Here is a 12829-nt window from a genome sequence, read left to right on the forward strand (position 1 = left end):
GTATAGATATACACACATATACATACATACACATGCATGTATATGTATATGTATGTGTATATATACACACCCCACACAATATATACATATATGTGTCTGTGTATCATATGTACCTATACATACATCATTTTTCATTGCCTTTTCTACACTTGATAATTCCTACCATTGTATAAAGGGGGGCTCTGCAACTAATAGTTATGGTGATCATACTGTATCAAGGTATCACACATCCTTTTTTGTTTTGGTATGCTTCTATGCCAGTTTAAATTTAAGGCTAAATTACTCTAATTTGAAAATGATTCCACAGTGCAATAAACTGTCCAGTAGAACAATTTAACTAAATAGCAAAAGCAATTTTATGTGCTAATGGTTAAAGAAAAACTTTAACTATCATGTAGTGGGAATTGTTGCATTTTGCTGACTAGCCTAGTCAATTTTCTGGAGCTGAGTCTTGGCAATTCATATTTGGAAAGTACTCTTCAAGTGTTAGAGTACACTTATTTGCTTAAGTTGGAAAAAAAAGTGCCTTGAGAAAGATGTGTTTTTCTACAAGAAAAAATATATTTCCACTAACATATTTCATGCAACCCCGTTTCCTTATTGCCTTTGGGTTAATTTCCTGAACATGGGCAGCTAGATGGCACAATAGATAGAGTGCTGAGCCTGGAGTCAGAAAGATTTATCTTCCTGAGTTCAAATCTGGCCTCAGACACTTCCTGGCTGTGTGACCCTGGGCAAGTCACTTAACCCTATTTACCTCAGTTTCCTCATCTGTAAAATGAAATGGAGAAGGAAATATCAAACCACACCAGTATCTTGGTCAAGAAAACCCTAAATGGTGTCATGAAGAGTTGGACACAACTGAAATGAGTGAACAACAACAACAATGTTCCCCGAATTGAAGATCTTAAATTCTTAAGGATATTAAAATTTAGAATTTAATGGAACCTGCAGACATTGTCTAGTCTGAGTTTCTCATAATACAAGTAAATTAGGAGAACTGTGTTTCCAACCCTGGCCCTCTGGCACTAGCTAAACAAGTATTTTTTCCTTTCCTCATCCCTTTCTGTTCAATGGCGTGCATAGATCAATGTCAAATGTAAAAACATTTCATGGACAATACTAGTATGAGGACATAGCATTGAAAAGAATTTAGAATGGTACCTGTAGAAAGACCATTTTAGCAGAAATTGCCGCGCAGCTTTAGGAAAACTGGGCCTCCCTTCATACGGTTTTAGTGCTTGCATCATGACATTATCAAGCCAGGCAGCCCACTGCTCCAAGGTGCTCTGTTGCTGAAGAGTCATCTTGAAGTCTGTTTCTAGTCTCTGAACCATGTTGTCATCACACTGGCACACCCAGGAAGCCTGCTCCTGTTACAGGACACAGAAAAGTTAAAGAAGCGTAACTCAGCACCTCTTCAATTAACATCAGCACATGAACTGTATGCGTGAATGGGGAATTATAATGAAAGCTCCAAAAATTAAATGAATCAAGAGAAAGAGAAACTGCCTTTGCCAGTTGCTAAGGCAACGAATAACATTTGTCATTTTTAGGGGTTCAATATTTTCCTTCTCTCATTCTAATAAGTAAAAAAAAATGATGAGCCATAGGAACTCAAGTGGTTTTGCTTACATGAAGGATAATAGAAATATCCAACTCCATTAGAAAAAAATGAAATCTGGAAATGCAATATTACATTTCTTTAAACTCACTCCATAGAAATGATCATTCTAAAATGATTTTCAATTTATTAATTTTATGTTAACAGATAAAATATTAAACCCAGTTCTTCACTTGAGAAGATCTGTAGGAAGTTAGAATGTATAAAATGTATGCAACCAAATTGGCTAGAAGTAGTCCCTCATCAACAGACTGGAGGGACATTGACAGGATTTTATGTAGAAGCATATGCCATAGCTCTTTTATAGGTTGGGAATGTAAATCCCAAGGGTTAGCAAGGCAGCTCTGTTCATGCAAATTAATTCATGGAACTGAAAAATAAACAAAAAAAACCCCACTTGTCAAGAAATGTGAAGATGTGACTTGCCAAAAAAAGGTCAACAATCATCTTCAGAGTTCAGATTATACAATTGTCACATTGATTGTGTTTATGAAACTTTATGTTCATCTATAGCAGTTAAGACCGGAGGGAAAATCCAGACAGCTTTGTCTTTAGATGATCCTTTTTAATGGTAGTGAAATGATCTATGATCTTCCCAGGGATTATGTTTTGTCCTAAACATTTAAAAATGATCCTTCTACAATTTGGGTCAAAGCATAGGAACCAAATGAAATACTGATTACAAATCACTTCCTTGAGAGTCAGGAGAAACAGGTCTTAGTCTTTTTTTCTGTCATTGACTAGCAAAAAAGTTGCTTCATTTAGGTCTCAGTTTCCTTAGCTGTAAAATGAAAGACTTTTTCCCCCAGGGCAATGAGGGTTTAGTGACTTGCCCAGGGTCATTTAAATGTCTAGTGTCTGAGGCTGGATTTGAACTCAGGTCCTCCTGAATCCAAGTCTTTATCCACTGTACCACCTAGCTGCCCCCTGACTCAGTGGTCTTTTAAGGTAAGTTCCAGCTCTAAAATTCCATGATTTCTATAGTAACTTAAAATTTTTGTAAACACAAATTCTGTAAGTAGTTAGAAGATAACTCTTCACCCCCCCACCCCCCACACACCAAGTGTCATAGAGTGGCACCCACAGTTCTTTCATTAAACACCCACAGCTGTATCTGGTTACCAAAATGCAACACAGTCACAGTACTGCTATCAGACTATCTTATATGCAATTTCAACGTCATGTCTACTGGGTTCTAGCTAGGGCTTCATGGGTCATGTTTCTATTTTCCCTCCTGAGGGACCTGGGTCAATTCAGCATAACATAACATAACATAACACACACAGAAATAAGCATTAAATGACAAAATTATTCATTAAAAGGGCACAGGGCAATAATTTATACAAATAATAAATACTTAGGCATCTATTCTGTGAAAGCACTGTGGTAGGGGAACACAAAGATGACTACAACATAGACCTTGCTGTCAATAATATTAGCTAATGGCTAGCATTTATATAGTACTTTAAGGTTTGCAAAATGATCTGCATTTATTTACAGTCTACTGGCAAGAAGATACTCTAATAGGAAGAGATGGCTTAGTGTGGTAGAAAAGACCAAGGATTTGCAGTCAGAGGACTTGGGTTTGAATTCCGCTTACTACTTGTGACCATGAGCAAATCATTTATCCTCTCTGGGCTTCAATTTCATCATATATAAAATAAGGGGGTCTGGAAGTGGGCAGAAATGATTGAGAAGCTTGAAGGGCTATTGTACCTTTCTCCTACACTGTCACCCATGAGCCCCCTGTCTGGCATATTCACCTCTTTGCCTGGGTCAGGACACTGATGTGATGATAGTAGATGGTCCTCTAGTGATGACTGGGAGTCAGGAAGAGTTTGTGCCTCCAGACAATGCTTGCCATTCCCATAATCCTCAAACCTATGCCCCAAGTCTGCTGGGAAGGGGGGGTGGGATGGGGTCTGGGTGATATCATTAGCATAAATGCAGAGTAATAATGGCAGAAGTCCCAGTAGGCAGGGAGTGGTGGGGCTGGGAGTGTTTGACCATGAAAATGGCTATCAGACCAATGAACACTTTTTTTTTGTTATTTGTTTTTTGTTTTTAAAGATTGGGTCTCCCCATCTCATTTAGGCTGGAAGAACAGCAGCCACTCATGGGCCTGATCCTACGGCTGATCAGGATCGAAGCCTTAACCTGCTCTATCTCTGATCCAGGGTGCTGTGCTCCTCTTTTCTTTTGTTTTGTGGGGCAATGAGGGTAAGTAACTTGCCCAGGGTCATACAGCTAGTAAGTGTCAAGTGTCTGAGGCCGTATATGAACTCAGGTCTTCCTGAATCCAAGGCGGTACTTTATCCACTGCGCCACCTAGCTGCCCCCAGTGGTGTGTCCCTCTTTAGGCCGACTGGTGGCACCCATCCTACATGCCCTGGTCCCAAAAGCTTACCCGGATATTGCACTTGAGTTTGGACATCCAATCAGCTCATCCCACTGCAACTCAGAACTCCCAAGCATCCTCTTCCTCCCCAGCAGCAGGGATTATAGGAGTGTGTTAGTATGACTGCCTAGGGGAATGTTCACAGCAAGCTAACCTTGCCACTAGCAACAATGGCTCATCTTAATGCCTCTTGTGATTTGTTCCTTCAACTTTTGACCCCTTGGCTTTGGGTCTTGCTCTCTTTCTCTGGATCTCCTTTCTCAGATCCTCTGACCTGGCCCCATGTTCCTCCTTTAGACAGCTCTCCAACCATGATGTGGCTTGTTTGATGGCCATTGACAGTAAAACTATAATTCTGCTCATGTTGGTCTTTAATAACAGGACTGTTCCAAATACAGGCACACATATACAGATGTAATTCTTTTGTTCTGGATCAGGGATTTCATTGATACAGTGAATGCTCCTGTGAGGAAATTTCTTTTCTCAAAGCACATCAGCAATTTCTCACTATCTTAGAGGGTTGCCTGCCAGCACTGAGACTTAGGTGACTTGCTCAGAGTCACAGGGCCAATATTTGTTAGGAATAGGTTTTGAAGCCAGCACTTCCTGACTGAGGCTGGTTTTCTATGTGCTATGCCATGTTTTCTTTCCTATAGCTACATCTACATCTATAGCTGCCTATCTTGAAAATGAAGAAAGATGGAAGCCTTTTCCAGGATAATGGCTAGTAATCATCCATCAATATTATTTTTAATACTATAAGGGCAGTTAGGTAACAGTGAATAAAGTGCCTGGCTTGGAGTCAGGAAGACTCACTCATCTTTCTAAGTTTAAATCTGGTCTCAAATACTTCCTTGCTCTGTGACCCTGGGCAAGTCACTTAACCCTGTTTGCCTCAGTTCCTCATATTTAAAATGAGCCAGAGAAGGAAATGGCAAACCACTTCAGTATCTTTACTGAAAAGATTGAACAACAACAATAATAATACTATGAGGTATTTGCCTTGAAACTGAAATTGTTATTTTTCTTTTTCTTAGGGAACTTCTAAAAGTATATGAGGCATGCTTTTTGAGTTAAAAAAAGAAATGCATAAGGCTGGATAGAAAATCTGTAGTGGTTTTTTAGCATACATTCATGTAGGAAACAAGTTATAAATAAATTAGAATATAGATTTGGAAATAAGAAGTTTTCATTATCACTAAAATTAAATAGTCAAATTTTACTAAAATATAGAAAGTGATTGATTTTAGAGGCCTCACACAAGACGTCTGTCCTTATAAGATGGTACATGTTGTAGTTGGAAAGGATTAAAAAACTTTGAACAAGAGGCATAAACCTATCTATGATCAGTTGAATTCTATTAACTTACTGACCCCCAAAGTGAGCCTAATCCATCTATTAATGTTTGCTTGAGCTGAGAATTTAAATATATTTTGTTTGGAGAAACATAACAACAATAAAAAGAAAAAAACCCAGATAATCACTTCAAAGTTCAAAACTAAATATAGTTTAAAACTCTTGACCAGAACAAAACTGGAAAACCAAAATTTTATCCAAACATAACCAATATAGAATTTGGCTTCCATCGCTGATATAATTACATTCTGGCCACATCTACCAACATATCTTAAAAATAAAATGTTAGCTTCAAAAAATAAATGCTCATTTGGAACCCATATTAACTGTCTTAGTTTTCTTTTTTTAAGTCAGTTTTTCAAATACATGTTTCTCCTCAAAAGTGAATTTTTTATCACTGTGGTCAAAAATATGCTTTTAGGGGGGCTGTTAAAAACAGTGAAGCATCTTCAAAGCATATCCTCCTATTTCATTCACTGGGAGGCACAGACCATGGTCTGTGCAATCGTGATTTTGTCTGTTTAGGCAGTAAATTTGAGCAGAAGTTTGCTAGACCTAAAATAGAGATGTAATACAGTTATGTCTGAGGGAAGTTTTTTCCTAGTGATTCCATGAATATGTCCAGATGGAATGTGCTCCAGACCAAGTATAAAGTGAAAGGTACTTCCTTAAAGAGACCATTCATAAAGCCATAGTTTACCTGGACATTGGCAAAATCAACACGGTTGAGGTCATTGAGCATCTGGTTGATTTGAGAAGTGTTCTGGAGGACGGCGCGAGCTGCCTGAGCCAGGTGATTAAGCGATGTGTATCTTCGCAGAGTCTGGGCAAAGGCACTTACAGCGGCAACCTGCAAAGAAACCCAGTTGGCTTTGGATTTTTTTTTTTAAAGGAAAAGAAAGGACTGGTATTTTTCTAATCTGCCTTGACTCATCAATTTCTTATGCTCCATTTTTATATATTTTATATTCACCTTGTAAGGGAGCTCGTTTATGGATTTAAATTTAAATTTAAATTTCTAAGTCAGATATATAATTTTCCTAAGACTTAAAAAAAAGGTAGAGGTCAAGACTCAAACAAACTCCCACATTCTTTGGCACCGGAACATTAATTAACCATCCTTGCCAATAATCATGCATTTGCATCCAGAAATAATTTATTCTAGAGAAGCCGAAAAAAAAAAGAAAGCTCATTTAATTTCCTTTACTCTCTGAATCACATTCAGATTGAAAGCGGGCTATTAAAAATTTGTGAGAACTGGTCCAAGTATTCTATTAACTATGCATGGAACAATTTTTACAGAGGTGAAAAAGAGAAAATCTTGTCAGGACCTTGCCCATCAGGGTCCTTTTATCATATACTATTCTGTAGAATCCTTTTATCATATACTATACAATAGAACTATAAGTAAGATGAGGAGCTAAAATTCTACAGCTATTTTTTTTTTTGGTGTGGGAGAAGGAGAAGTTCTGATATTAATATCTTTTTCCAATGTCTCAGGCTGGCATGGAGACCCTGGGTTCTCTGAGGATGTGCCAGAAATACACAAGTGGTGGAATGTCATTCCCCAAACTGATCAGCATCCTGGTACAGTGAAATAAGCATTGGCTTTAGAGTCAGAGCATGTGGACTCAAATTCCACCTCTTTCTAATCTTCCTGGACCTCAGTTTTCTCATCTGTAAAATGGGGGGGGGGAGTGACTCTTAGGCCTCTGAGGTCCCTTCCTCCAACTTAGGAACTTCCTCTAAATTAGGAACAACTAATTTATAAATTAATAGATTAGCAGCCATTAGAGAAAAGGGTTGGCCACAGCTCACGAAGACTGTATCAAGGTGTAGAGGGGTTGTGATCTTAATCTGTGAAGTGTGCTTACATTGATAAAAACATGGATCTTTTGAACTACAGTCTTTGGAAATAGATTTTTGATAATGTATTCTAGACAACAATTGGAACAGTATATCTCAGGGAAATATTTACATGTATAATGTCTTTTAAAACCTTATGTAATTGGAACATGAGCAAAAATATACAGTGTAAACAAAGTTGCAAGAAATGTGTCAGAATGTGAGCCTCATGGCCCTTTGGGTACAGGGAATCAGAGGGTGTTTCCAATCCTGATGTTATACAAATATCGCCCTAAAGACAAGACCACATTTTTTGGCCCCAAGGTTATATGGCACTTAGTAGAAACTGAGGAGGTAGGTTCTTTCAGCTGGGTCTCTAGCTGACCTCCAGTGGCTTCTTCCTATTTCCCCACAATTATGCTCAGGGCTCCGCATGCTATTTTCCTATTACTCTTTTGTCTTCACTACTAAAATTCTTGAAAATGTCTATACCCGACACCTCTACTTTCTTATGACCCCTTCTTTCCTCAGGCTATTGAAATATGGTTCCGTCACTTGCCCTCTACTGAAATTTGTTCTTAAACATGACCAATGACCTCTAAATCACAAAACCTAGTGTCATTTCTTTTTGTTCTTTATCCCGTCGTCCTTTTTTATCTCTCTGTATCAATCAATCATAGAATTTATTAGCAATCATTTATTAAGTGCTACTATATGCTGGAGACTGTTCTGTCTGCTGGAGACCAATACAAAAGCAAAACAATCCCTGTTCTCAAGAAGTATACATTTTTGGTGGTATGTGTGAGGAAGAATACATATGTTCCCAGATATACAAAACCCAGGTATGTACAAAATGACTATGAAATGATTTCACGACATGGGTACTAACAACTGGGGGATTTTGGATCAGCCTATTTAAGGAGGAAACCCTTGAGCCTCCAAGACTTGAAGAGGTTAGGAGGCTTAAGAGGTACAATTGATAAAGAAGAGAACTTCAGGCATGGAAGAGACAGTTGCTTTTGCAAAGGCATGGAAGTGGAAGATGGAATGATGTATACATAGATTGACTGGTAGATTGATTAATGTGTTGTTCCCCAAGAATCCATTCTTATCCCTTTTCATTTGCTTTCTATATATACTTGTTCTGGGAATCTCATTCACTACTATGGCTTAAACTGCTACCACTATTCAAGTGACTCCCAACTTTGTATTTCTGTTTTAGAATCTTTTCTGAGATTCAGATCCAACTGCCTATCCAACATCTCTAGGTGAATGTCACACCCCATGCCTCAAACCCTCAAACTCAACATTGCTTAGCATATGTCAAGGACCTGGGATTATCTCAGTGTGGGAATTCCCTACACTGATACCAATTACAGTCTATTCATAACTTAGTAGTGAGTCTTAGAGATTTGTCTGAAGTTCAGAGAGGATAAGTGCTTTACCCTTGGTGTCAGCGTAAGATTTGAATTCTAGTTCTCCATATGATGTATCAAGCACTGTAGTCAATATACCTTCTTGCCTACAGCATTTCCCAAACCAGACTTAGTTGCCTCTATAAACATATTCTTCTCCTTATGATTTCGCTTTTTCTTTCTTTGGAATAACCATGAACCATACCTGCAGCCTTACGTTATCTCTGGCTCTTCCCACATCCTCATCTCTCATATCCAAACAATTACCAGGTCCTATTCATTTTACCTTCAAAATATTTTTTACATAATTTTCCATCTCTCTATTCTTATAGTCATTATTTTAGCACAAGCTCTTTATGACAATTGACCTGGATGCCACTATTATAGGTCTCCTGCCTCCACTCGCTCCCCATCTAATTCATTGTATTGCCAGTCTCATGCCTCAAATTCCAGGCCACTCACAATTTGGCACCATTTTACCTCTACACTCTTCGATCATTCTCTTCCATGAATGCTATGTTTCAAAATGCAATCTTATATTTAAAGTGATATACTCTGAACTCTCTCTACAACTTTGGTCATACTGTTCTCTATACCTGGACTGTCCTTCCTCCATATCTTCATCTGTTGAATCTTTACCCATCCATTACAACTAAATTCACATGCCATGTCTTCCATGGAGCCACCTCTGAAGTTCTAGGGGAGTAGTGGCCTTCCCCCTTGAACCTCAAATTGCACTTTGTTTTGTACTTCTATAGTGCAATTATCAGGTAATACTATATATTGTAATTCCATATTTCTATCTTTAATTTGTTAGACTATAAGCTCCCTAAAGGCAAGGCCCATGCCTTTTTTTTTGTGAGGCAATCAGGGTTAAGTGACTTGCCCAGGGTCACATAGCTAGTAAGTATCAAGTGTCTTAGACTAGCTATGCCTTTTCTGAACTTTTGTATTGCTCCAAGTATCTATCCCTATGTTCTGCAAACAATAAGCATTTAAAAAAAATAAGTGAATCAAAAAACTCTCCAGAATTGAATAATACATCAAGTTATTATTATTCTCAAACAGCATTTTTTTGCCTCCACCTGAAACTGTACAGTTGATTCCCAAATTTTTAATCTCAATGAAAAAGAATTATTGTGAAGTTCCAATAAGATGATGCATGTAGAATACTCTGCAATCTAGAAAGCCTCATATGACAGCTATTGCTAGAGATATTATTGTTTAAACAACTGGTATTTCTCTGGGCTATGCTTTCAACAATCGGCACCAGAGTCTTTCTCTGATGCCTTAGCATGATGTGGTAGTGGCCCTGGGTTACTGAACATTATGTTAGTAAAGACAAAGTTCTGTCAGGTCTGAATAAATCAATTAAGAATCACTTATTAAGTGCCTACTATGTGCCAGGCACAATGCTAAGTGCTGGAATTACGGTGCTAAGTGTTGGGTAAAGAAGTGGACTTCATAAGAGATGGTAATGTCTGTCCTCTGAGGATTAGTTAGCCCAGATATTTTCAGTGAGGCTCATTACCAGGTGAGCTATGGGGATGACACAGTTTTTCAGTGAGACATAAACTCTACTAAGTCATGGAAGGGTTGAGATTTGCAATGACAAAGGAGGTATATGCACAACTATGGAACCCGGAAGTACTTGAGCATTTTGTAGGCTAGATTTATGATGTGTTTTTAACTTCATTACTTCTGGAAATCTTTCTCTACTTTCTTTGCAAATTTTGACTAACACTTGAAATCTATGAACTGTTAAATTTGAACATGAAACAATAATGCAAATACTTCATTAGAGAAAATGAGAGCTTTTGAGAAAGTAACATTTAAAAAAATCCTACATATCTACCATACAGACCACGTTACACAATGCCACCTGGGAGAGCAAATGTAAAGACAATGGTTCAAAACAATTTCCAAAAGACAAAATGAAGGGCACGGCTAACACAATGTACCTTGGTTTGTATCATTCTCTGTGGAATATTGTTCATGGCATTGGAAAGCCAACCTTCAAGGCTTTTTGCAAAATTGCGAATGGCTTGGGTCAAGGCACCTAAATATTAAAAAATAAAAACAAAATGAAAAGAAGCCAAATAACCAATATTCTTATGTTGGAGGGTTGAGACTGTAGGGGAAGCACATAAACACACAATTTGAAATACTACTGAGAATTTTCATATTCTACTTTGATAAGTGTTTAATATATATTCATAATTCTGCTCTGCCTCCATGACTTACTTTGTGGAGGTTATGTATTTGATTGTTTCACTCCCAGATTGTTCTTATCCATCAGTGGGAAGCCCAAATATTCAAACATTTGAATGCAGCAACATATACCAGTTGTGAATATGATTATAGATTTTTCTACTTTGAAACTGTTGAGCAACTGTTCTATGCTCAATGACTGAGTATTGTTATAAATTTATTAGAAAGGATTCCTGTTCAGGTATAGATTGAACTAGATGATATTAGAAGTCCTTCCAACTCCCATTCCATGATTTTTTCCCAGCAACTAATCCAGCATAACAGCATAATCTCAGCAAAGAGCTTTTGGCCTGTGCCTCTCAATAAACTGGAGATCTCAGGTGGAGAATTGAGGTTGTTTTCTCATTTTCCTCTGACATATTCTGGTAAATGAGGTACAAAGTTACTCTGATGTGGGTTTGAATAATTTAATCAATTCTTCACTTTATTTGGCATGTGTATACACAGGACACGTATAATGAAAATTGCTGCCAACATTGATGAGACTTCTCAAAACTCTCTAGTATGAGAATTACATGCTGTATTTTCTGCAGTATGTAATAGAGATAGACACCTCTGCCCCAGGAATATATATTTTATGCAGGCTAGGAAGTGATAGGGACATCCTTGGCCATAAGGGAAAAGGACTAGTATATCTGGCAGGTGGGGCCAGCATTCACCAGGTCTGCTCCCTAGCGAGATGGACTCTACTTTCTTCAGGAAGTAATAAGAAAACAGACTTAAATAATACTAAGCCTTCAGGGTACCACTTTTATTTTTAGGCTGAGACGATGTGGTAGGTAAATAAAATGCTGCTACTGTTTTCCTGGTTTTGTGATTTTACTTTATTTGTGCCCAAGGCTCTGTAAGGAAGGGAGAAGCTTTAAATACCTAATAAGTAAGTATACGATGCACCTTACAATCATACAATTAATCTATGGATACCCCTGTGTGGTAGGTGGGCATTTTAATCTCTCTTCTACAGATAAGACCCCAGAAAGTTAAATGATTTGCCCAAGGCTGAAAAGCAAATTAAAGGAAACCCTGGGATTAAATCCCTTGGTTTTCCAGGCCAGTGCTCAGACTAGTCTGACATACTTTCTCAACTGACAATGGCCTTTGTTTGAGAAAGTTGAGAAATATATTAATAGTGCAAACTAGTCTCAAAACAATTTATTCTTCATTCTATAAAATAAAAAAGTTATCATGTTCTTTTTATATTATTCAATGGGACAAATGATGGATGAGCTTGAAACAGTCTGGATTTTGATTGAGAAAAGCGGCTTCAAATATGGAAAATTAAGCGAGTCCTTAATCTGTATAACAGCATTGGAAATTTCTTGAGAACTCATCTTTCTCTTGAAATTTCCAGAGCTTCCTGCTTTGTCAAAGCTGGGAAGCTTATGAAAAAAAATTTGATCTGCTGTGTTATGCACTAGAATCATGGAGGATAGGTATGAATGAGCATGAAAAAGGGTAACAAAAAAACCAACCAGTTTTTGAAGCACAAGAAAATTTGGGTTCAAGATACAGATTAAGATTCAATTTGGATCTCATTTTATCCAAATTAATTTGATGTTCAGGGGGCTAGGAAATAATTACATTTATTTTGTATCTTAGAAATAATGAAAATAACTTGGAATCTTTCCCCTGTTGCACAAGAATGAGGTCCTGGACTGTTAATTATGCTAACTGATAATTGAGTGCTGAACTTGTGTCACTAATTGAGCTTGGAGGGATTCCTTATATTTAGCAACTTCGCATTTTCAGAAAACGGAATTTTAAGATCTAGTATTTGTTAATCTGACTTCAAATTAACGTGATGGGCAAAGAATTTTTTTTATACCAAAAAAGGAACCCCATCTGGACAGAAAGAAAATGTGTCTCTTCTGTAATGAAGGAAAAAAGATGGATGGCAGAGCTATGTACTGGTAGTCGCCA

The 12829-nt window shown here is 37.6% G+C and overlaps 1 protein-coding gene across 3 annotated transcripts in view; it reads right to left on the reverse strand.

The window, feature by feature from the left end:
• Window positions 1-12829, reverse strand: part of RFX3 (regulatory factor X3) — a 327432-nt gene that overhangs the window by 34787 nt on the left and 279816 nt on the right. For all 3 annotated transcript variants that reach the window (XM_043976081.1, XM_043976079.1, XM_043976080.1), the window contains 3 exons: window positions 10600-10697; window positions 6079-6228; window positions 1165-1373 (listed from right to left, as the gene is read on the reverse strand). In XM_043976081.1, coding sequence (XP_043832016.1) covers window positions 1165-1373; window positions 6079-6228; window positions 10600-10697 — 457 coding nt within the window. The remainder of the gene's footprint in view (window positions 1-1164; window positions 1374-6078; window positions 6229-10599; window positions 10698-12829) is intronic.

The sequence above is a fragment of the Dromiciops gliroides genome, chromosome 1, assembly GCF_019393635.1.
Source record: "Dromiciops gliroides isolate mDroGli1 chromosome 1, mDroGli1.pri, whole genome shotgun sequence".
Lineage (NCBI taxonomy): Eukaryota > Metazoa > Chordata > Mammalia > Microbiotheria > Microbiotheriidae > Dromiciops > Dromiciops gliroides.